The sequence below is a fragment of the Mesoplodon mirus genome (assembly GCF_964341445.2).
Source record: "Mesoplodon mirus genome assembly, chromosome: 2".
Taxonomy (NCBI): Eukaryota; Metazoa; Chordata; class Mammalia; order Artiodactyla; family Ziphiidae; genus Mesoplodon; species Mesoplodon mirus.
In genome coordinates this window covers 217,190,195-217,216,396 of record NC_138977.1, presented here as the reverse complement: position 1 = coordinate 217,216,396, position 26,202 = coordinate 217,190,195, and the positions used below count along the sequence as shown (strand labels likewise).

At 43.9% G+C, this 26,202-nt stretch overlaps 1 protein-coding gene across 1 annotated transcript in view; it reads right to left on the bottom strand.

The window, feature by feature from the left end:
* Positions 1-26,202, bottom strand: part of SLC18A2 (solute carrier family 18 member A2) — a 39,621-nt gene continuing 13,419 nt past the window's right edge. The window contains exons 9-16 of the mRNA XM_082607170.1: positions 24,870-24,965; positions 13,395-13,473; positions 13,175-13,226; positions 12,074-12,137; positions 10,234-10,353; positions 9,962-10,095; positions 3,465-3,754; positions 1-2,408 (exon numbers count right to left, since the gene is read on the bottom strand). Of these exons, the coding sequence (XP_082463296.1) occupies positions 3,650-3,754; positions 9,962-10,095; positions 10,234-10,353; positions 12,074-12,137; positions 13,175-13,226; positions 13,395-13,473; positions 24,870-24,965 (650 nt within the window). The 3' untranslated portion in view covers positions 1-2,408; positions 3,465-3,649. The remainder of the gene's footprint in view (positions 2,409-3,464; positions 3,755-9,961; positions 10,096-10,233; positions 10,354-12,073; positions 12,138-13,174; positions 13,227-13,394; positions 13,474-24,869; positions 24,966-26,202) is intronic.

The window sequence follows — 26,202 nt, the reverse complement described above, 5'->3', positions numbered from 1 at the left end:
GCGGGGGGGTGGGACACTCCAATAGCCTAAGGAATAGTAAGGTATAAGGCTTCAGTGAAAACAGTTGTATGATATCACATTCCTGATGTAATCTTTCTGCCATGCTATGTTATCAATAGCTAAAAAATAATATTAAATAAAAACTACCACAGAAAACAAGAATATCTTCATTTGATGTCATCTGGAAAAGGTGACTGCTGCATCTCTATGGAATTATTGCCTGGTTTAACTGGGCCATGAAGATAAGCTTAACAAAGTCCGCTTTTGCTAAACAAAATTGCTATTCTGAAAATTGTCTAAGAGCATTAAATTTTGGTTTTACTATTTTTTTATGCTGTGAAAATCAGATTTATGGATTTGCCAATGCTATCTAGTAGTAATTGGACTAAAGTGTATTTGCTACATTGGTATTTAGATGAATTATTAGGTTAGACAGTCAAGCTGAGCAATATTTTAGCATTTAGAATCAATTCATATGCTACATTTCTTAATATCAGACCTTACATTCTTCAGTATCAGAACTAGTTAAAATACTATGTGGCCATTTTGTGAATTTGAGAGGAGAAAACACATGCTAAAAATTTGAGGGTACTGTCAATTCTAAATTTAAGTATTTTTGAATTTTTTGAAAGGCAGTTTAAAAGTATTTGGCTCTTACTAATATTAAGATAATAAAATCTCAAGTCCCCTAAAAGTGAATAAATTTAAAATCACTTTAATTTTAAAATGTATTGAGTTTATTTCTAAATTGAAAGATAACAGCTTTCCTTTAAAAACAGGGTTGGGGGAGGTTCCCTTAAGCCTTTTTAAGCCATGGATCCATTTTAAGACCTGTTTAAAACCATGGATTCTCACCCCTGAAAGGTGCACACAGGCGCACCCTAAGTTTTATGGAACTTCCCGGGGCTGTGGACCTACTGTGTCAAGTGGCTGCATATCATAGTTATTTTCATCAGATACAGTTATTTGTTCGTAGTAATCAGGAAAACAATATAACTTTAGAGATGCAAGGATAACTTACTGGTTGGTTCCACACTGACACCATGTGGCTAGTTACAGACTTCAATTTAAAACAAATTTTGCAAAGCCAAAAAGTATGGTTCAAACTAGTCTGGAGTAGATTTTACCTGATGCCTGCAAGCAAAGAAGAATAGTTTTTAATTGAATACCCACAGTTAAAACAGTACCTTCTTACATATTTTATTCCAATGATAATATCTGGTTAACAAAGGAATACAACAGGCACAGTAGTGTTCAGAAGATTTATTAAGTAAACTAGCTAAAACATGACGTAGGTGGATACACTTAGCAGTCAAAAGAAAGAATTGAATATTCATCACTACCTCATTAAGCTTTTTGTATCTGTTTTGCCAGGTACAAACATAAAAACCACCTCTGCTCAAAAAATAAATGTTCAGAGAGCTGTGTGTTCATTCTGATACACACATTAAAAAAAAAAACTGCTCTTTTCATAGTCTTGCCAACCCCAGAATACTAGTCATATAAAAGACCTTACAATTTTTTTCTCCTTCAGATACAACTGATACCTTTTGCTCTCAAAACAGTTCTGAAAAATATATATCTTTTATATGATCTCTAGGGATCACCAGCAGACATGGCTGCCAGTCATCCTTGAAGAGACTGAAGCCTTGCAGGCAGAAATAAAAGAGGGAAAAGTTACATGGTATTGGGAGTGAGGAGAACCACAAACCCCGCAAGAGAACTGATTTGCAGCACGTTCTTTTTTAAGGCTCTCCCCTACAGAAGTAGAGAACAATCCTGCCTTTTTACTTTAGCCATAGAAGCGCCTCCAGCAAAGCAGAGTCCTTGTGTAAGTCGCCCAACGCAAATACACGAGTAGGACGCTTGTCTGCTTCCAACACATGCACTTGAAAACCAGACTTCAGATCAAAGCCCCACAAGAAAAGCTTCATAAAGAAAATGGGAAGTATTAGCTACTTTCTTAGAGAACTATAAGGTTGAGGGGTCCTTCCAAGTTAACAGGAGCACAATTTTAGCTTAACAAAGAACTGACATTAAGTAGTTTTTGTTTACGATTACAGAACTACAGAATGAACAAGTGTTATTTGAGACATTCCACACTATCTTCATATCTCATACAAAACTCGATATAAACTAACAATGTTCACTAACACGGTACTTGCTATCACATCAAAAAGGCACATCAACGTCGTCATGCTTAGAAAAACTACATCACACAGCACTAGGTGATACAGTATTACAGACATTTTTAGATGTTTGGGTTTTTTCCTGCCTGTGAAAGGGGGTGTGCCCTGACCACCCTATTATTTTTACCTGTTTTCCTAACACGATTCAAGACAATTTCATTCCTTCTTCATCTTCATGTAAAATTTGTTTTCACATTGATGTGAACAACGTTCAGAAGTCTAAAAAATAATAGTTTCAAACAACTCAAAATTAGTAGATCCCTAGAAAACACTTGGATGACCTCCAGCTCAAAGATAATTATAGTCTGATTTTTTCACATCACAGCAGCTATTAGCCTTTTAAATTTCTCTTCTAAAACCTGAGCTAGGTGTTGATATATCTCATCATGCTTAAACAACCCTGACAGTATAAGGTATATCTATCCTCAATTTTCTGTCACCTGGTAAGACAAGTATATATCTGAAAGGGAAAGCTTCTAGTTGTTTATAACTATACGTTTGGGTGCTTTTCTCTGCTTTCAGAACATTTACTATTTTACCCTTATTGGCTTTTATGTTTGCTGCCAACCACATGACATGTAAACATATAATTTACAACCATCTGTTTCCAGGTAGGTGATTACATAGAAAACTAATGCCCGCTGAGATTCATGGATAAATCCAAAAGATGACTGGCTCAAGTTCTTGTCTTCTGCATCTGAGAAAACTAGCTTTTAACTCATGAATATATTGACAGTACAGTTGACCCTTGAACAACACGGTTTGAACTGCACGGGTCCACTTATATGCAGAATTTTTTCAATAAATACAGACTGCAGTACTACATGGTCTGTGGTTGATTGAATCCAGAGATGTGAAACCATGGATACAAAGGGCTGACTGTAAAGTTGTACGCAGGTTTTCGACTGCATGGGTTGTCGGCACCCCCAAACCCTGTGTTGTTCAAGGTCAACTGTAATTGCAAGTTCAGTAACTCAACATTCAGTGTCACTATATAATATATGCCATCTCACTTGATTCTGTTTTTCAGACTTCCTTCTAGTTCCTCATTATTGGAAGTGTCTCGGAGATAATGCGTGCTTTAAACACTCATTACCAATATTCAGAAAATATATAAGACTTTTTTGCCCAGGTGTTTGTGAATGTAAGTTAAAAAATTATATTGGATTTGGATTCAAATATTTATAGATTTACACTATTTCGTCAAAATATATTGTATAATATTTAATAAAATCAAATACATAAAATAAAGTTTTCAACACTATTTATACAAACCCCTAGAAAAGCTGCTTTTTCTTTATAAGGCTGTTGGCAATCGATCATAACCATGGAAAAGAAAACCTTTGGTTGTTTTACTCTTTCACCAGGGATGAGTGGTATCACTACGACAGTTCTGGATGAGTCATTTCACTGGAAACACTGTTTTATACAATTAGATACTTGGATGACTTTTGAGGGTCTCAGTCACTTTCAGATTCTTCATCCTCATCTATCGGATACGACTGGATATTATTCTGAGTATACATTTTTGTTTTAATGGGGCAGTTGTGATCCATAAGGATAGCCTAAAAGAGAGCAAAATGCAGATATATTAACTGTTTCATAAAGAGAAGATAGTCTTACCCTGTTTCTAAGGATTAGTAGTTTGAAAACTACATATAGTACCACCTACGATCAACCAACCAGTGATTTGGTGCAACTTCCAGGTGCCTCCCCTAGAAGACCTGGAGTTCTAAACTGAAAATTCCAGGCAACAGGAAGCAGCAGCAGCAGTCTGCACTATTCCCATTATACCTGCCAGGAGCCGTAAGTCGAGTTGGAGGAAACTGTAAGCTAGGAAGAAAGGGATATGCAGGTTAGGTTTAGGTTATACTTAGAGTCTTTGAATTAGGGTGGGGGGATCCTGGAGGTCACCCAATGCACCTTCACAGTGGCAACACTTAATAAGGAGGTCCTCCCTCCTTAATGAGGCAAGCTCTCGTGTTAAAAACATCCCTGAGGCTAGACTAAAACCTGTCTCCATGTTTCTATTTGTGGATCAAGTTCTGATTCCAGCCGTCTTCACAGCCTGCCCTTACAATATTTTAAGACCACGGCCATGCCCCCTTAGATTTCCCTAGACTAAACGTCACAGGGCCCTTATCTTTTTAAAAAATGGCATTTCAGGAGGACCTCTCCCCAAATCCTGGCTGGCCTCCTCTTGCTCAATTGTATTTTAAAAACTACATTCCTCTCATGTACATAAAAATCTTGTGCACTCCCTTATTGTTACTGAAAACTTTTTTAAAGGTCAACTGATCCTCAGCTGACAAACATCCTCAGTTGATGAGCACTGCAGTCATCATTCCTCGTGAAAGTGTACAGACCAAGCACGTAGTCTGAGTGTCCAGCTGGGGTTTATCATGCCAGGACTGTGCTAAGCATTTTCAATGCAATACCTCAACTTCACAGTAACCCTATGAGGTAGCTTGATAACCCTCCGTGTAGGCACAAAGGTTAAAGAACTTGACCAAGGGATGTACAGCTAAATGGGGCAGATACAAGCCCAGGCAGCCTATGCCAAAGTCTGCTCTGGCGATGCCCCACAGGACAGCAGGAGCGTAGAGCACAACATCAGGTGCAACTGAAATGAGTTCTCTCATCAAGAATGTCTTCCAGAGTTTTCCTCCACGTAAACTATTCCCTCCAGTGCCTTTCTGTGCAGTTTGAAAATCTAAATGGCAGCATTTATCTGGATTAAAATTTATCTTCTGTTGGCCTACTGCAACCTATCTTGGCGCTTGTTAGCTACTCCCAGTTCTTGTCCCACAGATTTGATAAGCTGCTATGTCTCCACTCAAGGGCTTAACCCATTTATCATTTCTCAAGAAATGCTAAATTGATCTGCTGTGTGGCATGTTAAGATAAGGACTTCCGGGGCTTCCCTGGTGGCACAGTGGTTGAGAGTCCGCCTGCCGATGCAGGGGACACGGGTTCGTGTCCCGGTCTGGGAAGATTCCACATGCCGTGGAGCGGCTGGGCCCGTGAGCCATGGCCGCTGGGCCTGCGCATCCGGAGCCTGTGCTCTGCAACGGGAGAGGCCACAACAGTGAGAGGCCCGCGTACCGCAAAAAAAAAAAAAAAAAAAGGACGGACTTATAGGACCCTCCAAGTTAGGCTGCCAGCTCAAATTGTCAGCTGCAAATTTAACTCTATTTTTTTGATTGTGCTTCTTGCCAAGTGAATTGATACATGGACTTCATAAAGAGCTCAATTTCTAAAAATAAGTAATTGAGGCAACAGACACTATACCAGGACCATTCTCTCCACGTGGGTGTGTGCTCGTAACACAAAAGGTCTAGCCACCAAAGAGCTCGATGTCTTGCCTCTCTGGATTAGTGATCCTCAAAGAACTGTGCCCAAGAATCACTTGAGGGGGCAGGTTAAAAATGAAATCCCCCATCCCTACCCTCACATGAGGGTGAGAAACGCGCTGCGAGAAACACCGCCCGACTTATGTGGCATTTTCTAGGGCACAGTAGGGTCACACGGCTGACAGCAGGTTACTGGGCACCTACCAGACGTGTGTGTCCGTGCCCTTAAGGTCCTCTGCCAGCAACTCAGGTACCTCACTGCACACGAGTGACAGGTTCCATAGGGTTTGCAGGCAGAGCGCTCACTGTGGGTTAAGTGCTCAGGGAAAGCAATGTGGAAGCGATGGGGGTGGACTTGAAGCTTGAACGACGGAAAGGATTTTCACAGCGAGGGAGTTGGGAATGAGCGCGGCAGAGGTTATTTACCAAACGAGACATTAAGTAAAACAGCCTGCCTCCCCACCAACCCCCCCACCCCCGATCTGATGATGAGGCACAGGGAGACGTTCACGGGAAAGCCCAACCGGGGCCCGACTGCAGGGCCCCGAATGCCAGGCAGGGGCCTCGACCCCAGGCCCACAGGTGGCAAAGCGGGCTTGGAAAGGACGGCCATCATTCTACCTTATTGCCTCCTGTCCCTTGGTTGTCCACCATTATACCTAACGGTATGTACATGTAGACTTAAGGACCTCTGGAACCTAGCTCTGGGTACGTAATACGGACTCAATTAAAAAACTGCATTGCAAGGGAAGAAGTTCAGTCAGACCAGTTACTTGGCATCATATAGACTTAAACAGAATTTATCAATTAACCAAACTGCATTTGTTGACACTACCTATATCAGGTTAAGAAGTTTTCTTTCTTAAAAGATCATCTGTTGCTTTCAAAACCTAGCTTACTGGCTTCTGAACCTCTTTTGAAAGATTTATTGTGCCATAGTTGTTGTGGTTTTTTTAAGTTGTACATGATTAAGCCAGATGGCATCTAATAGTCCAAAAGTGCCACGAAAAGAGGGGCCTGAACAAGATCAAGTGGGTAAGTCAAGTGCATGGGGGACGTGTGCAGAGTGGCCCGGGGAGCAGCCTGGTAATCAGAGCAGTGTTCCACGCACTGCTGTGTGGAAAAAGGTGTGTTTGACTCTGGACTGAAGAAAAAGTAAAAAAAAAACGAGAGGGCATTTTCATCTGAATTCACGGCAATGCCTGGTTCCTGAGAGTTGAGCCCTGGTCCTACCAAATGCCTGGTTTCATATCAGACACAGGAGAGTCAGAATTTCCAAACTGGTAAAAACATGCTGGACCAAGTGAAGTGTAAAAGTAACACAAACACAAAGCTGGGACAGTGAAAAAGTAAAAGCATAAAATGTAAGAGTTCCAGGCTTCAAGACTTCTATGTGCTAGAAAAGATTTATTTACCACATCTTTTAAAAAAAAAAAAAGTGATGGTTTTGCATCAGGGTCGCCCATTGAAAGAAAGCTGCAGTCTTCAAACCTCCTACTTTCCTGCCTGGGCAACAATTAGAAACTTCAAGAGTAAGACCTAAGAAATGTGCCCTATCTTTAAAAATAATTCAACCAGAAAAAACAAAACTCCATTCCAGAACACAGCTTTCCTCCTCACTGGGTATTCTGACAGTTAGAGGCTGTAAGCAGTTGTCTTATAACTGGAACACAGTTTCCTAAATGACAGAGTTGGTGTTTCTTATACTTGCAGAGGAACTGGAGTAACAGGCTTTTTTCTCTGCCTGTATTGATAACACTGATTATTTAAAAAAAGAAAAAAAAGCAGAAATCCAATAAACCAAATGGAAGAAAAACTCAAGTGCTCACAAACTGGCTCATGACTGGATGACTTAGGATCCATAAAATAGCACTCGAATTTTCCATTTCTAGCTTAAGTCCAAACACCACTTAATCAGAATGTTTACTAGTGAAAGAATGATTTGCCAAGGTTTGTATACCTTCTTCTGGCTCTCGGGTCCCCTGTGTTTGGTAACTGCTGATCCTGAATGCCAGCACTTGTCTGTATTGGATTTTCTCAAGTGGGCAGTAATCGATCGTCCCTCCTCCACGGCACACACTGCTTCCTGCCCTCGCTCCCCTCATCATCCGGCGCTATTGGTTTCCACCTGGTTCCTTCCTGCTCTGCCTGCACAGTAAGTAGGTGGCAGCTATTGGCTGCCACCTTCGCATGCTGCCATTATGACAGTCAAATGGTGTCTGACACGATGCATTCAATTATGGGCATCAATTATGGGCAGGCAGATGCGCATTCTCTCAAGTTTTTAATGATTCATCTTGCCAGGCACTTATTAAGGATTTTGACATTTTACAGTGGAAGCGGCTTCTGGAAGCCTGTCATTCTTGTTGCTTTGCCTTTCAGAATCGTCTCTTCCACTTCCTTCAGCACTTTTCTTTTTAAATGAACTAAAGCCTTAGTTTAAATGTGGGAAGAGGCACTGAGGCCTGATTTCCGCCCATCACGTGGGGGCCCCAGAGTGGGAGCTGGCAGGGCAAGCTCACCCCACCCTGGTCCCCTGACCTCATCCGCTTCCTCCAAGACCTCAGATAAGCCCTCACACTGCTGCCGACGAACAGATAACACAACAGCCACTAACGTCTGCTGCTCAGCGAGGGAAGCCCACTGGGCAGCCCTGGGCTCTGAGAGTAAAAGGAGGCTCTCATCTCAGAGAGGAAGAGAGGGAGGAAACTGGGGTACTGCTGGGCTGACAGAGTAAGTCAGGGTTAGGTGAGAGCAAGAAAGGAGAGTGGGGTGAGATGGGAACGCGTGACAATTTATTGAGCATTTACTGTGTGCAGACTCCGGGGTCGCACTCCACTGGTATTCTTTCATTTAATCCTCACAACCACTCTGTGAGGTTGAGGCTATGTCTTCCCGGGGGACAGACAGCTTGGCTCCAGGGCTGCCCATGCTGGCCCTGCGCTGTCTCCTGAGCCTTAAACAGTCTCTTGGATGACAGGAGCATTTGTAGGTGATTTTTTTTTTTTTTTTTTGGTCAAATAGGGTTGGGAGTAATCTTCATTCGGCCTTAATCAGATTGATACGGTGGCAACAGGACAAGCGTTGTTTTCTGTGGTTGCACAGAGAATTTTCTGACCCTGATTGGGGCCAAGATACTGTGCTGGGGTCGGACAAACGAAGGTAGACAGGAAACCTAGACAACCAGGCTGGAAAACAGGAAGTGCCCTGAGAGAGATATAACATAGTGCTCTGGCTGTGGCTGTTCGGAGCTGGCAAGCATAGGCAAAGAGGAAGAGTCAGATGGCTCGAGAGCAATTCAAAATCACCTACTTAAATCCTATAGAGTAAAGGGCACAAGACCAGTGCTCAGTGCTGGACATATTTTTTAAATATACTGCACATATTAATAAATACAAAAAGTGCCCAAAACAAAGACTGCACACAACCTAACTTCAGGGTCTGTGTCTCTCTTTAAATCCACTCTTTAGGGATAATCATGTAAAAGGGCAGTCAAGAAATGCCAAAAAAGCCTTAAAACCCACTTCAGGTCAAACATCAGAGAGAACTTCTGACGTACTCCCTAGAGAACAGCAACAAGGGAACCTCACACCCATTCCTAAATGCCAAATACCATCTCTCCCAGCCTTGTTTCTCTCATTTACCTTTAACCTAAGGCCCTCATCTTTCAACTAGACGAGTGTCTATCACCATTTGATGTTTAAAAAAAATCAGCAGCAGCACCAAACCAGGTATGAATGCTTATCAGAAAGGGTAAAATGACCAATGCATTTCAAAATTCAAATTTAGAATCAATAAGTTTGAATTTATTCAGAAGAGGAACACTTAACACTCAATACTACATCTTGCCTATGGCTATGATTCTGGTCATGAAATTATGAACTTAAACGTTATACATATGTGCTAACATGTGCCCAAAGGTGCATAAACAATATTTTTCCATAAGCGTCTGTTACCTACATTAAAACCATCTCCAGAATCTTATGCAGTAAGGACTAAGACACTATTACTGAAAGCTGTAAGGGTTAGGAGAAAAGCAAACAGGACCAAAAATGGCTGATCCTATTAGAAGTAAGCACAAGAGGCAAAAAAGTTATCTTCAAGATTTTCAAGAACCTTAGAAAATTAAATTGAACAATCCCTGTTTATATTTGGTTGATGAAAAGAGCTATATTGACTGCTAGTCTATGTACAAAACTAGTTTCATTCTTCAAAATATATAAACATAATGCTTGATACAGTAAAACAAGTAGCTGCCTTATGTGGTATAAACTAAAAAGGAATTCTTACCATTTACATTTGGGGAGTTCTGTTCAAAAGGGGCAGAAATATATTTTAGAACTAAGCCATAGGACACTATCCAGGAGACCATGCTAAAATTATCCAGAAATACTTCATTGCATCCTAAAATTTGCTTACCATTTTTTCTTCCTTGGCAGGTGGACTTCGGAGAAAAAAGCAGAGAGGAGCAAAAAGAATATCAATTATTCCAATAATTGTCATGAGCCATGGAAATCCAATTGCCTTTGCGATAGCCCCACCAGCGGAAGGACCTTTCAGGAAACAGAATTAGATAAAGCTCTCTCTAAATGTCTTGTAGGCAGAAAGATGCAAAAGTTTACATAATTTTCAGTAGGCATTATCAATCATGCACTGAGAAAAAAGGTTGTTTTGAAAGCCAATGTCCTTACCTATAGCATATCCCATACAAAATGCTACATCGGCAATGGCATACACGCTCCCATAGACGGACACGTGCCGCAGGTCAACCAGGTAGCCCATGATGGGCATCATGGACGAATCCACCATGCCTGTGGACAATCAGGGAACACAGTCTATAGAAAACTGATGGAAACCAATAATGAGCTGAATGTCAGGGACTGTGTCCTAAACTCACGACCCTGCCAAGATCTCTCACTGCTACCTGCAAGTCTTGAGGCAAACTCCCTGCAACATACCTTTGGCTGAAGACAGACTGAAAGCGCTTGAGGCTGAGACTGGAACCCAGACCACCATTTGCCGTTCTCCACCTTGCCTCACCTTGTCCTCCGCTGTCTGGTGGACAGCGCCCAGTCCTCTGGTGACTCACCTGCCATTCTTCAGATCCAGAGGGATGCTGGTTACTGGTTGTGTGGACCCCAAGCCTGCTTCCTGTGGGTGTTTTCCTGATTCACTATTTTCTGGTCCACTCGTCCTTTGCCCTCAAAGACTGGGCAAACCTACATGCCTCACTCAGCTCCCTCCCCATCCACACTGTGGCCTCACACTTAGATTATGAGAGTTAAAGTTGGAAAGTATTAGGGAGAATCAGAAGGAACCAGACAGGAAGGAGTCTGAGGGATCATCTGCCCTACTCAGGAAATTAAAATCGAAAGAGTTTTGCTCATTTAGTTGGCTAAAAAAACCAAAACCGCCACCACCACCTCCAAGACCTGTATTAGAATCTCTGGTCTCTTGAATAGTCAGGGACAGGAAGCATAAAGAAAAAACACATATAATCAGAGTTCTGGGTCCAAATCCCTGGCTGGGTGAGCACTGTCATGCCTTATCTCTCTGAACATCAGTCTCCCCATCGATAAAATGGAGATGATAATGACTGGCTGAATGAGGTGATGGCTGTGAACACGCCCAGCAGGGCGTTCAAACGACAGACCCCTTACCCAAACACCCACCAGAGGCAGGAGGGTAAGGGACATTTCTTTCATTCAGCTAGTATTTGCTGATCACCTAACATGTGCAAGTTGCTGGGACACAGGGGAGAACAAAACGAACAAAGAGTTGGAAAATAAATTACGACTGTGATTGAGGCTATAAAGGCACTGTGAGAGGTTATGTATATGTATACATACAAGCTAGGAGAACCTAACCTGGTCTAAGGGGTCCACAAAGGCTCCACCCTTTCTACTGTACCAAAGAGTCAACTCCTGCCTTTACCCTGTGACAGATTTACCTTTACTTTTATCATGATCAATGTGTATATTATAAATGAGAAAAAAGCATATGCTATTTATCCAAAATATTAACAAGGTTTTTCCCTAACGTATTACTTACTGTTCCTCACATCACTGCAAAGACTCAACCCCTTTGCCTGTGAAAATTCCTGCAGTACAGCTGGTCATCAATACATCAGTCTACCTTTTCTGTACCAAACCTTATACAAGAAATACATGTGAAGTCTCTTTGTCCCCCAGCCTCATATGAGAAGGTCTGTGCACAGATATGAGCCCAAACAAATGGATTCTGGGGAAGCAGTTCTCCTGTTTGCCCAAGCTCAGCAGTGGAGTGTTGCTTTGCTTCTGTAAATAGCAGGCTTTTATATGACCGGTTTTCAGGAAATAAATGACTAGTACATGGAAGCCAGTACCTTCCTATGGACGATCTACAAGCCGTACGTGAGCTAAGCCGCCCACAGCCTGCTGTCAAACTTCTAGATATTTTAGATTGAGTAGCTATAGTCTGCCCAAGTAAGAGGAACTCTGTCTTAGTAATGGGAAAACAAAGTTTTAAAAATAAAAGACTTGTGTGACTTACCAATTGCAAAACCAACTCCAAAGTTGGGAGCTATGAGTCCATAAATGTTTTTTGCAAGAGGAATCTGTAAGAAGAAATAAATGTTATGCTAAAATAACATGCTGGGGCTTCCCTGGTGGCAAAGTGGTTAAGTATCTGCCTGCCAATTCAGGAGACAGGGGTTCTAGTCCTGGTCCGGGAACATCCCACATGCCACGGAACATCTAAGCCCGTGCGCCACAACTACTGAGCCTGCGCTCTAGAGCCCGCAAGCCACAACTACTGAGCCCGCATGCCACAACTACTGAAGCCCACACGCCTAGAATCCGTGCTCCATCACAAGAGAAGCCACTGCAATGAGATGCCCAAGCACTGCAACGAAGAGTAGCCCCTGCTCTCCACAACTAGAGAAAGCCCACACGCAGCAACGAAGACCCAACGCAGCCAAAAATAAATAAAATAAATTTATTAAAAATAACTAAATAAAATAACATGCTATCCAACTCTAAATCATCTTGGAAAGTCTTAAAGATATGCTTTCTTTGGCCTGTTATGCGTGTTCCCTCCTGGAGGAAGTAGGAGGAGAAGCAGGATGAGGTTTGAGCAGAAGTAGACCCTCCAAATCTTTAACAGTCAAGAGTTGAAGTGGGTTTTGTGACCACCACGAACAGCTAGTTCACGGCCATATGTGCAAGTTCAGCCTCGTCCATACACCATTTTTGAAAAGAACCATAAGGTCTCATTTGGGATAGATGTTGGCCTTTAGTAGATGTTCTATTCTAGAAAAACATCTTGCTATTGTTTCTGGCTAGCTGCCCTAAAGTGTTTAAGACACGGCGATGTTTAAGATGTTGGGGAGCGGGCTACAAAGTGAAATAAAAACTATGGAATAAAACATTCTAAATAATTTCCAACCAACATGAAGTGAAAATAAACCCTTTGGAGAGTCTTGTCCAAAATTTTTAAGATGATAAAAATTGATGAGAAGAAAATGGAACATGTAATAAAACTCAATGTCGACGAACTTCAAACTGCTATAAAATATTTCTTGGTGATTCCCGCCCAAAGCAAAAGTTTCAATCACAGATTATTTCCACTTGCCAAATGTCATCTTTCACTCACACATAAAATGCTGATTCCAACAATTATCATTCCTAGAAGAGCACAAAGCCACCTGTCAAAAAACAAAAAAGCACCATCAATACATGATTTCCACCCCCATCCAAGTTTTCAATGGATATCAAAACAATAAGTTGTAATCGTGAAGGCAGAAACACTTGGAATTTTTTTTTAAAGAACTACATTATTATAACAGAGTAAGTGTTGTCTCATGTCATCTTACCTCCCCATCTTGTGCGCAAGGATCCCAAAAATATTGGTTCCAATGAGATAAGAAATACTAGCTGGTAAGAAAGCAATGCCTGCAAATGTATGAAAAGGACACCTTATCGGTACTGATATCAGACACATGTGAGAAAAACTAATCATTGTGAGACACCACGCTGGTGATTAGAGCTGATGAAATGAAGCCCTGGGGCCTGCACCCAAGCAGCTAATATCCGGCGGCTGCCAGAGCCCGTCTGGGCCCCACGCGGCTTATCCGGCTGCCCAAAGCTGCCGAGACGCTGCAGAAATGAGATTCCTCCCTCTATCAACAGCTTCATCTCGCCTCCACCTCTGCCTGCTGGCGAGCTTTACACGGAGATGACACTGACACCTCCCAGCATGGGCAGTGAGCATGGTGGCATCTGCTTCTGTTCCCCACCCCCCCTTCATGATTTGTACGACAGGAGAAAGACATGGGCTTTGACAAAATCGAGGAACATTAAGATGAGGGCAAAAAAACAATAAAATTATCCCACACCCCTTCACTCATATAATCACCACAGTTTTCCCTTGTAAGTTTTACATACATAAATAAATGTGTGTACACAGGATTTAGGTTTTTTGTTTTTCAAAAAAATCTGGGATTGCACCTATGCTTCTACATCCTGCTTTTCTCAATAACCTTCATGAACATCTTTCCATGCCAGAAAAGTAAATAAGTAAATGTCTACGTGGTCATTTTTTGTGGCCAGAATGGCTTGCTGGTGACTCCTGACTCCCAGAGTGAAGCATGGAAACCATCTCTGAAGCCAAAACTTCAAAGCAGGGATGCAGACCAGCTCAGGGGAAGCCCCAGACAAGCTACATCTTTCTGAAGCGAGTTGGGTGCTGAGCTCACGCATGTGACCCGGAAGCCAGCATATGTTATTTTCCACGGACAGCAGATACAGTTGACCCTTGAACAACATGAGTTTGAACTGCACAGGTTCATTTGTACGCAGATTTTTTTTCAATAGTAAATACTACAGTATTACACGCTCCATGGTTGGTTGAATCCACAGATGTGGAACAGCAGCTACAGAGGAACCACAGACGGAGGGCCGACTATAAATTACAGCGGATTTTCATTCATGCACAGGGTCTGCGCCTCTAACCTCCAAGTTGTTCAAGGGTCAACTGTACTCTCAGAGAGCAAACACCCACTTCACGATTCTCAAGCCAAAAGCATGGGATTAGGAGGCATGAAACAAGGTGTTCATTTCAGCTGGAAACTTACCACCCAAGGCTTAATTAAGTGGGTCACTTGAACCCCTTAGAGCCCAAGAGACAGTGACAGCTCCTACTGCACACACCTCACGGGGAGGCTCTGAAGATCACACGGCAACATGCGCAAGAAGGGCTGTGGCACCAGCCCTCCCAGCCTGACCCGGTGCCCTGTCACTCCACACAACCCCCACTCACCATTCACCCCAGCCTGCTGACCTTCCCCAAACTGCGGTAAGCGCCTGCGGGCAGGGACCACTTCATCTGTCTCCTGGCAGCCCAACTCCACGGTGGCATACAGGAGGCGCCCAGAACACGCTGACCATTTAGAGGAAAGACCCTGCGTGAGGACGTTCACTTCACAGAGCTGGAAGTATTCAAGGCCGTCCCTTGAAGGCACCCCCGTTGGTCCAGCATGGGCTTACTCCATGGGGCAACAGGCAGGGTATGGTCGGGGGCCCAGAGTCCTCCTTTCTTGACTTTCAAGCTGCGGCTGGGGCAATGCACTCTTTGGACCTCAGGTTCCAAGTTCCCTTTTCCTGTTCTGACACAGCCTCAGCATCGTCTGCCTCGCCAGGACCTCCACCACCTCACACAGTCCACAGAACCTGCCTCTCGGAACTCAAAGAAACCTCAGTGTGCCTCGGGGAGGAACGGGGTCCATCTAGCTCTGCTGGGAAACCTGGGGCCGGGAGCCCACTACTCTTCCAGACGGCGCTTCAGGGGCGCCTCCTACTACAGGGCAGCATCCTACCACCAAGCCCTAAGCCTCCCACCACTTCCACCCGCCGGCCCTGGTTCACATTCCAGAGCCAAGACAAGCTGGCTTCAACCCCTCCCCTAGCCCCGCTGCCGGCGGCGCGTGGGAAGAGTGAGAAGCATCCCTCCCGCCACTCAGCTTTCACTACGAAACACGGCCTCAGGCTCTGGGTTGTTCCCCAGCGGCAGGGCGCCTACTGCGGCCCCCTCTGTACAAGTTCACGTTATTCTCGACCTTGAAACCTGGTTCCCAGAACTGCCCCAGCCCACGATGGGCACACAGCACAGGACCACTAGCAACCGAGGAAAAAAAGAAGGGCTGAAGGAATCCTACCAGCCTCTTCCGAGGTCTGGCCCCTCGGCCACGCCCCTCCGGGGCAGCCGCACAGTGAGAGTCTCTGGAGCCCCAGCGGCGCATGCGCTCACCCGGCTTGCCGCGCAGACACCTGCGCTTCCTCCAGGCCCCCGACCTCGCCTTCCTGGGGTGCTTTCCAGCCTTCGGCAGGGCTTCACACTCTCACCAGAGGATCCCCCCAGGTTCCTTTCAGGCCTTCATTTGTGCCTGTGGAGAGTTTTTTGAATCTGCGACTAATTGGACATCTTTATCCCTCCCAAATTTGTATCACCAGCAAACACAACAAGACTTCTCTCTAGGCCTTTCCCCAGCCGCATGAGAAGTGTTGACTGGGGCTGGGCCACATGCGATCCCCTTCTCTTCCCCTGGGGTGCTGGTGCCTGCTCACTCGCCTCTGCTCAATCCAAAAATGGGCAGAAGACCTAAAGAGACATTTCTCCAAAGAAGATATACAGACTGCCAACAAACACATGAAAGAATGCTCAACATCATTAATCAGTAGAGAAATGCAAATCAAAACTACAATGAGATATCATCTCACACCAGTCAGAATGGCCATCATCAAAAAATCTAGAAACAATAAATGCTGGAGAGGGTGTGGAGAAAAGGGAACCCTCTTGCACTGCTGGTGGGAATGTGAATTGGTACAGCCACTATGGAGAACAGTATGGAGGTTCCTTAAAAAACTACAAATAGAACTACCATATGACCCAGCAATCCCACTACTGGGCATATACCCTGAGAAAACCATAATCCAAAAAGAGTCATGTACCAAAATGTTCATTGCAGCTCTATTTACAATAGCCCGGAGATGGAAACAACCTAAGTGTCCATCAACAGATGAATGGATAAAGAAGATGTGGCACATATATACAATGGAATATTACTCAGCCATAAAAAGAAACAAAATTGAGTTATTTGTAGTGAGGTGGATGGACCTGGAGTCTGTCTTACAGAGTCAAGTAAGTCAGAAAGAGAAAGACAAATACCGTATGCTAACACATATATATGGAATTTAAGGGGAAAAAATGTCATGAAGAACCTAGGGGTAAGACAGGAATAAAGACACAGACCTACGAGAGAATGGACTTGAGGATATGGGGAGGGGGAAGGGTAAGCTGTGACAAAGCGAGAGAGAGGCATGGACATATATACACTACCAAACGTAAGGTAGATAGCTAGTGGGAAGCAGCCGCATAGCACAGGGAGATCAGCTCGGTGCTTTGTGACCGCCTGGAGGGGTGGGACAGGGAGGGTGGGAGGGAGGGAGACGCAAGAGGGAAGAGATATGGGGACATATGTATATGTATAACTGATTCACTCTGTTATAAAGCAGAAACTAACACACCATTGTAAAGCAATTATACTCCAATAAAAAAAATAAAATAAAAAATAAAATAGTTAATTTAAAAAAAAAAAGAGAGAGAGTTAAACCAAGAGGGACCACCTACCTGCCCCTGGTGCCTTTATGGAAAGTCTGGCTTTGACCACAGGCTTGACCTGCACACAAGGGAGAGGCCTGGACCATCACAAAGTCCACAGAGAGCTGATCCTGGACACGCAGCCCCAAAGTGACCATGAGAATGAGGCCTTGGGCTTCTTCCGAGCTCCGGGTGACCCATCCCTGTCGTCCCCAAGGACTCAGCTGGGAACCAGAATGGGGCAGTGGTCCCATTTGGACTCTCCAGAGGGAGGCTCGGAAGGCTGAAGTCATCACATCCCAGAACCACAGGAGGTTGGCCATCATCTTGTCTTTGCCACCCAGCTAGGCTGGCACGGGACATGCCTGGGGTCACAGCTGGCTGGGAGCAGTATGGTCCCCCACCAGCAGGCCAGTGTCCTTCCCTCCATCCCACACTGCACCACCACACCTTGTTAAAGAACCAGAAGAAAAAGTCTGTTTCCACCCTTGTCCGGGGCCTGCTTCTCAGAGCCTATGCTTCCCTTTTGGGGTCACAGCCCTCACCATGAACATGACCTTTTTGATTCCCTAAGCCTCAGTGTGTCAGGGAGAGGTCATCTGACCCAGGACTTGAGGTAAAGAGATGCCATGATGATTCTCTCTCCACCAACCCAAACCCAGGGCCACACCCAAGTGGCAGCACAAGGAAAGGCTTGCAAGGGAGCCCTCTGGAGTAGGGACGGGCTGCGTCTTTACCTCCCCCGAAATGATGGCCCAAAACACCGCGTTCAACAAGAACAATCACGCGTCCCCTACGCAGCTCATAAGACTGTTTTGCTTTGACTTCAAATCTTACAGTCTTTCTCCAGAAACAGTCAGAGAAGCAAAAGGTAGAACGGCTTCCGTTTCCACACTGGGCTGGAGAGGGCTCACACAGGGAGGGGCTGAGCTGCCCGGGCCTCTGGGGAAGTCCTGTGCCACCTCCTAGAGCTCGGTCCTTGCCTCGGGGACAGGCCCACCCAGGGGCCTTCTCACCCAGGCTCGGAGGGGCCTGAGGGGCTCGGGAGAGGGGGCCGCAAGGTGGCAAGGCCCACCTAAGAGGAGAGCTTCCCCTCACTGGAGATGACACTGCAAACGGGCACAGAAATCTGATTCTCTTGAGGAAACCCAAGTCTAGCTCTGAAACAAGGAAGGAACCATCTCACTGGTGGAAAGGTACAGGGTCAGGGGAACATCTGGCCGGGGTGATAAGCCCCACAAGAGGACCTCCTGATGAAATCTAGGCAGCCTGCGGCCTGCTATCTAACCCGGATGGCCTGGGCCCCTGACTGACGTGAAAGACTTTCTACAGAAAGCCTCGGGCTGTGTCTGGAGAAGAATAGGGCAAAGCAGCTGAAGAGACCTGCACATGGCCAGGACGTGTTCAATTAGGGTGATAAGTCAGTTAAGTGGAGAAAACAGAAACACCAGGAGAGCATCTCTGCCCAGGAGCACGTGCAAAGCCAACATGGGAGCCCCACTCACAGCCACGCGCCACCGACACGGGGAGCCTCCTGAGGAGACCTGAAGGCGCCGATCAGCACAGGCACAGAGGGAAAGAGCCCTAGAAAAACTGCTCCCGTGGTGTCATCCGCCGGTACCAGTACCGAGACACGAAGAACGTCTCCTCATCTTTTGCAAAGCTGCTATTCGCTAACTCGAGGACAGAAAACGTCCACCCCTCCTGCAAAGCGGTGAGCGCTCCTTAGAACCTATGAGAGCCTTTGGGTTTCCTCCGCTCTCTCCATGGCCAGGAAGTTCAGAGCGAAATTCCTGCTAAGAACTGGCCTTAGTTTACCTCCCAGAATCTTTCCTCCTTCACTGAATGATTCGTTGTTGGGGGCCTGGTTTGGTTTGGTTTTGCGGCATAATCCACAAACCATACAATTCACCGTTTTAAAGTGCACAGTTCACTGGGTTTTAGTATATTCACAGGGCTGTGCAACCATCACCACGATTTAACTCCAGAACGCTTTCATCACCCCAAAAAAGAAACTTCACACCCTTTAGCAGTCCTTCCATATCTGGCCCGACCTCCAACCATTTCAGGCTTTTTAATGAAGGATTTTGGGGTTTTTTTTAATGAACGAACACAGAAATTCAATGCAGAACCCAAAAGGACTAGTGCCCAGGCCAGGCCAATTGGAGTGAGGCCGGAAGACCAGGGACCAGCCCAAACCAGGAGGCGGCATCTGCCAGGACGCCTCCGCAAAGGGAATGCAAGTTCACCTGAGGAAGGGTGGGGGCGCTAACAAGTGGGCTTACTCAGAACTGACAGTGTCCATCTGAAGCTCACAGTGTTTAAGGTGAGAGAACGATGAAAAGAAAGTAAACCTCCAGAAAGGACAACTGATAAATTCTTAAAGAAGTGTGTGTGTGCAGGGACTAGCCTTCCATGTACAAAGCAGTATTCTCAAGCTAATTAAATAAGAGGGTATTGACACAGGAATACAAGCAGACACATGGGACACAAGAGAGAAATCCAGAAACAGACCCAAGAACACACGATCATTTCCAGCATGACAGACGTGGGAAATACCAGATGGCCTCCTAGGGCTCCTGGCTGTAGGGCTGACCAGCCATAAAGAAAACAGTAACACCACATCCCTATCACACACCTTATAGCAAAATGAATTCCATGTAAATCCAAGAGTTTAATGCAAAAAATAAATCACAAATTTACTGGAGGAAAACATAGTGAAAAAATAATCTTGGCATGGGAAAGGCCTTCCTGAGCCTGACTTGAAATGACAATGATGTAAAGGGGAAGCTTGCTAAATCTGACTCAGAGCATTATGAATGTTCCAAGTGGTAAAAAATTTAGAATAAAGTAAAATAAAATCCCACCTATAAAGTCAAAAGACACACAACAAAGGGCAATATTTGCAAAACATCTGATAAAGGATTAATAACATACAAAGAACACTTAAAATCAATTTTTAAAAAAGGACAAAACTCAATACAAAAAATGGATAAAGGATATTAATAAGTTCACAGTAAAGGGAATAGATATGGATAATAAACATATGAAAAGGTGCTCAATTTCACTCACAAAGGATTTGTAAAACTAAATCAAAATGAGACCCCATACAGATTGCCAACAAACACATGAAAGAATGCTCAACATCATTAATCATTAGAGAAATGCAAATCAAAACTACAATGAGATATCTCATCTCACACCGGTCAGAATGGCCATCATCCAACAATCTAGAAACAATAAATGCTGGAGAGGGTGTGGAGAAAAGGGAACACTCTTGCACTGTTGGTGGGAATGTAAGTTGATACAGCCACTATGGAGAACAGCATGGAGGTGCCTTAAAAAACTACAAATAGGGGCTTCCCTGGTGGTGCAGTGGTTGAGAGTCCGCCTGCCGATGCAGGGGACATGGGTTCGTGCCCCGGTCTGGGAGGATCCCACATGCCGCAGAGCGGCTAGGCCTGTGAGCCATGGCCGCTGATCCTGTGTGTCCGGAGCCTGTGCTCCTCAATGGGAGAGGCCACAACAGTGAGAGGCCCATGTACCGCAAAAAAAAAACAAAAAAAAACTACAAATAGAATTACCATACGACCCAGCAACCCCACTACTGGGCATATACCCTGAGAAAACCATAATTCAAAAAGAGTCATGTACCAAAATGTTCATTGCAGCTCTGTTTACAATAGCCAGGACATGGAAGCAACCTAAGTGTCCATCAACAGATGAATGGATAAAGAAGATGTGGCACATATATACAATGGAATATTACTCAGCCATAAAAAGAAACAAAATTGAGTTATTTGTAGTGAGGTGGATGGACCTGGAGTCTGTCTTACAGAGTGAAGTAAGTCAGAAAGAGAAAAACAAATACCGTGTGCTAACACATATATATGGAATCTAAAAAAAAGAAATGTCATAAAGAGCCTAGGGCTAGGACGGGAATAAAGACACAGACCTACGAGAGAATGGACTTGAGGATATGGGGAGGGGGAAGGGTAAGCTGTGACAAAGCGAAAGAGAGGCATGGACATATATACACTACCAAACGTAAGGTAGATAGCTAGTGGGAAGCAGCCGCAGAGCACAGGGAGATCAGCTCGGTGCTTTGTGACCACCTAGAGGGGTGGGATAGGGAGGGTGGGATAGGGAGGGTGGGAGGGAGGGAGACGCAAGAGGGAAGAGATATGGGAACATATGTATATGTATAACTGATTCACTTTGTTGTAAAGCAGAAACTATCACACCGTTGTAAAGCAATTATACTCCAATAAAGATGTTAAAAAAAAGAGACCCCATTTCTCACACACTCGATTGGAAAAGATTGATAATACCCGTGTTAGTGCAATGCTACCAAATATCAAAATGCCAGTTTAAGTTTAGGAATTTGCCCTACAGATATATGTACTTCCAAACATGCGCAGGAATACGTGGAAAGGATACTTCGCTGCGGTATGGTTTCTGATGGCAAAACCGGAATGAACCTAGATGTCCAGCAATAAGGACAGGTTGAAAATGTATGGTATAACCTTAACATGGAATAAAAGGCAATCAGAGCAGAAGGAATGATGGGTTTCCAGTTAAACAGGGCAGACTGAATCTACGAGCTCTTCTCTGTTCCCACTCTAAATTCCATTTAAATTTTAGTAAAGGAATAAAAGAAAACTATAGACCCTCCCCCTCTCTGCCCAAGGAGAGGCAAAATGAAAGGGGGAAAAGCAACGAGAGGGAGGAGCAAGGGGAGGGAGAGCAGAGAGGGACACAGCCCAGAGCGCTGGAACCTTCCACCTGCTCACGGAGCGGGCAGAAGCAGCAAGACCTCTGTGCCTCAGAACCCAGAAAATTAAGGAACTGAAGGCTCCAGGTACTGTGAACGTAAGGCTGAGGGCGGAGGCTGTCAACCAGAAAGAGAGCAGTTGGACCCCCCAGCCCTCAGTGGTTCGCCTAGCAGGAGAGGGTTTCTTCAGAGAAACAACTGAAAAGGTTCAGGGACCCCAGGCAGCATGGAGACCAGGGATGTCACGAGAGGCTGAAATGGGAGGTGAAGAGAAGGCTTCCTACTGAATGGTAAAGGGGATCATTTCCACATCCCTCCACCGCCCCACACATACACAAAACCCCTTAGGGTAAATGGGAAAGGGTTCTTCAAAAGTGTGATACGATGCCACCAACTGTAAAAGTTCAACAGACTTTAGAGGAGGAGGATGAAGAAATCAGTGGAAATAAGGGAAGGCAAACTAAGAAATTAAAAGTATAAAACATAGAGGCCCCAACATCCAACCAACCTGAGTATCAGAAAAGAGAAGAAAGAAAATGGAAGGGGGGGGGATTAAAGAAATAATACAAAAAGGTTTCCCAGAACTGAAAGAAGGGATTTCCCAAATGAAGAGGCTGACCAAGCAAGTGCCCAGCACAGTGGAGGAAAAGACTCCCTGCAAATCAGCATCGTGGATGCTCATAACCTAGAGAGGAAGATGGGGAATGAGGACACTGGCCTCCTCAACAGCAACCCTGCATGCCCGAAGACAACAGCAACCCTGGCCTCAAGACTCTGAAGGAAAAGGATTTCCAACCAAGAATTATATACCCAAACAGACTAAGTCAACCAAACTCAGGATAAAGTTGAGGTATGGATAAAGATGTTGCTGATAAGCAGGATCCCAGAGAACTTTACCTGCCGTGCACCCCCTCTCAGGAAGCTGCTGGAGGACGGGTTCCAGCATAATGAGAAAGTAAACCAAAAGAGAGGAACACAGGAGAGAGGAGGATACAGGAAACAGAAGAGAGGCAAAGAAGGTGCCCAGATATTAGAAGAGGAAAATCTCTGGATGGCCTAGGGAACCACTCTAGACTGGAGCAGGAAGTCAGAGTGATGTGGGACAGATGTCCACAAACAAGCAAAAACACAGAAAGGTTAGGTCTGTGGATGTGCTTGTCCATATTTAGAGGGTCTTTCATCTCTGCAAAAGACTTTGAGGGATATATTCATAAATACTACACAGAAAATTAAGAAAATAGAAAGACACCACAATTACTAACACCAGGAAAAACAAGAAGTTTGTAAAAAAGAAAGGAAATAATCACAGAACCCTACAGAGCTTGTCTTTGAATAATATTTACATATTCACAATAATGTCAATACTGAATGCCAATCTAACCAAAACCTGTAATACAATTGTTTTAGGAGAACACAAGGTGAGAAAGCATGTGAGTTGGTTGGTTGATATTTTCAGGTAAAGCAATAATGGCATTAAATCCTCATCTACTGTATTAGGAAGCTGGTGGACAATGTCAGAAATTGGAAAATCAAAAAACAGGAGTGTACACATTATTTAGAGACATAAAGGAAATTAGCAGAAGAAACAACTATAAGAGTTGAAGGTGATCAAATCTGAGGAAGAGATTTGGAGATGAGGAGGCATGGGCCAAAGACTGCTGTCTTTTCATTATGATTTTTATAACATATTTAACTTAAAAATTGTGTACATGTGTAACTTTGCTCAAAAATTAAAATTTAGTTAATTGTGAAAAGTAAATCTACCCATTCTGACACAGAAACATAGAAAAACAAGAGGTCACACAGTGTGTAAATGGCAAGATTCCACATGGGTTGGGTTTTCAGGCATTTCACAAAGATGGTGATCAATGCCGAACAATCGAGGAAAAGACACACAGAACTATTAACAATGAATGTCACAGAGGACTGGGCTGGGAGAGGGGGAAAGATGAATATGAGATTTTTACAATTTTTACTTCCTCAGTCCCTGTACTTTGATTTTTTTAACAATAAGCATGAATTACTTTCTAAATAAAAAATACTTTCAAAAATTCATCCTCTTAAAAACAGTTTGTAATGGATAAAGAAGATGTGGTACCTATACACAATGGAATACTACTCAGCCATTAAAAAGAATGAAATAATGCCATTTGCAGCAACACAGATGGACCTGGAGATTATCATACTAAGTGAAGTAAGTCAGACAGAGAAAAACAAATAGCATATGATACCACTTATATGTAGAATCTAAAATATGACACAAATGAACTTATTTAGGAAACAGACTCACACACCTAGAAGATAAACCTATGGTTACCAAACAGGGAAGGCGGGGGGAGGGATAAATTAGGAGTTTGGGATTAGCAGATACAAACTACTATATATAAAATAGATAAACAACAAGGTCCTACTGTATAGCACAGGGAACTATATTCAATATCCTGTAATAAACCATAATGGAAAAGAATATGAAAAAGAATACGTATATGTATGTATAACTGAATCACTTTGCTGTACACCAGAAACTAACATAACACTGTAAATCAACTATACTTCAATTAAAAAAAATAAAACTACGTTTGCTGTTCTCTTTCCCATAAATTTTATTACTGTCCACATATATTTAATATAACTTGTCCAGTTCAGAAGTGTGAGGAAATGCTGAATGTATTTTTCATCTCTCATTTCTGCCCAGGTCTGATGCCTTGATATTAATTATGCCTCTATCAGGGATGATACAAAAACTGGAGCCAAAACAAACCCCAAAGCTCATTGCTAACCTAAGCACTGACCCCATTAAGTGACAAACGGAAACAATCACTTTATCATCCTGCTACCGGCAGCTCAGCAGGACTACAATAATGAGACCCAACCTGGGGACAAAAAGTCTAGAACCAGAAACTCACGGCCCAGTCTTACCCAGCTGCCACTTGTGGGAACACATGGTCTCCATCATCCAGATGGGCAGGGCTGGCTCCAGCATGGCAATCCCCATGTTTGCAAAGCAGATGGACCCTTTAAGGGAGAAAGAAGGTTAGCATCCTTCTGTTTGGGGTCTCAAGTGTCCCCTACCGTTTCCACACACAGTTCAATCCCATGTGCCCACAGCCAGAACAATCAGCTCAGATACCCAGAACATCTACTTTTGTTAGAAAAAGACAAATAACAGGTCAAAGGGATAGCGGGGAGTGTTGCTTTTTAAATTATTATTATTACTTAAAACAACTAGAATCCCAGAGTCATAAACTGTGGAAGTGGAGGGAAGCTTAGTGATCAGTGTGTTTAACCTTCCCAATTTATTAATGAAGAAATGGAGTCCCAATTTATTAATGAAGAAATGGAGTTCCACTTTATTAATGAAGTAACTTGCTTGAGGCTACTCAGCAGCTCAGGCTGACCATACACAGACTCAGGCAACCTGAGGCTCCTACACCTATGTTTCACGGTATAACAAACATAGATATTTCTAAAGATGCCCTTGGTTGCCCAAAATTCAAGTGTATTCAGTGCAAATATGCTGTTGAGGGAGTTTTGTTAAACCAGCTATACCTATAGGGTATCCATGCAAATATCCATTATCACTGTGTTAACCAGAACCCTTTGTAAATGTAGAACCACCTGGAAAAAAACACACATTGCTGTCCCCATTGTTCTGAGAGCTTCCTGTGCTGTGTGCGGTGGAAACTCTAATTTGCTAGACTCCTGATTCAAAGAACATTGTGCGATCATAATTAAGGTGTTTACATACGATGAAAGATTTTTTCATTCTTTGTAGCATTTAAAGACAGAACATAAAAATGATGCTGAAATGGCTGGACTCCCCTCACCCACCTATTCCGTGTTTTCTTAAATTCTGTATTTGTCTATTTGATGTTAATTACAGGGCTAAACTAACAACCAGAGTTGTTCACGTCTCCCCTGTGATCCGGAACCCATACTCTGAGTCCCTGCTTTATCTAACTCTCACCCACCTCACCAGTATCTCCTGCCCTAAATCCACCCAGGCAACTGGGGAGAACACGCAGACTGGAATTATTTAAACTAGCCAATCCTAAACTGCTTACCCTCCCTTACCTTTCCCATGGAAACTCCATTTTCTCATGCAAACGCCTAGGTTCTGGCCTGGGTCTTCCCCTTGCCCCTTTCTGCCTCCTGACCAAACCTGGTACCTCCCCATGTGGCCCTGAGCGACGTGGCATGCCCCCTTTTCTCCAGAAACATAAGTAATAAAATCATCCTTTGGTAGTATTAA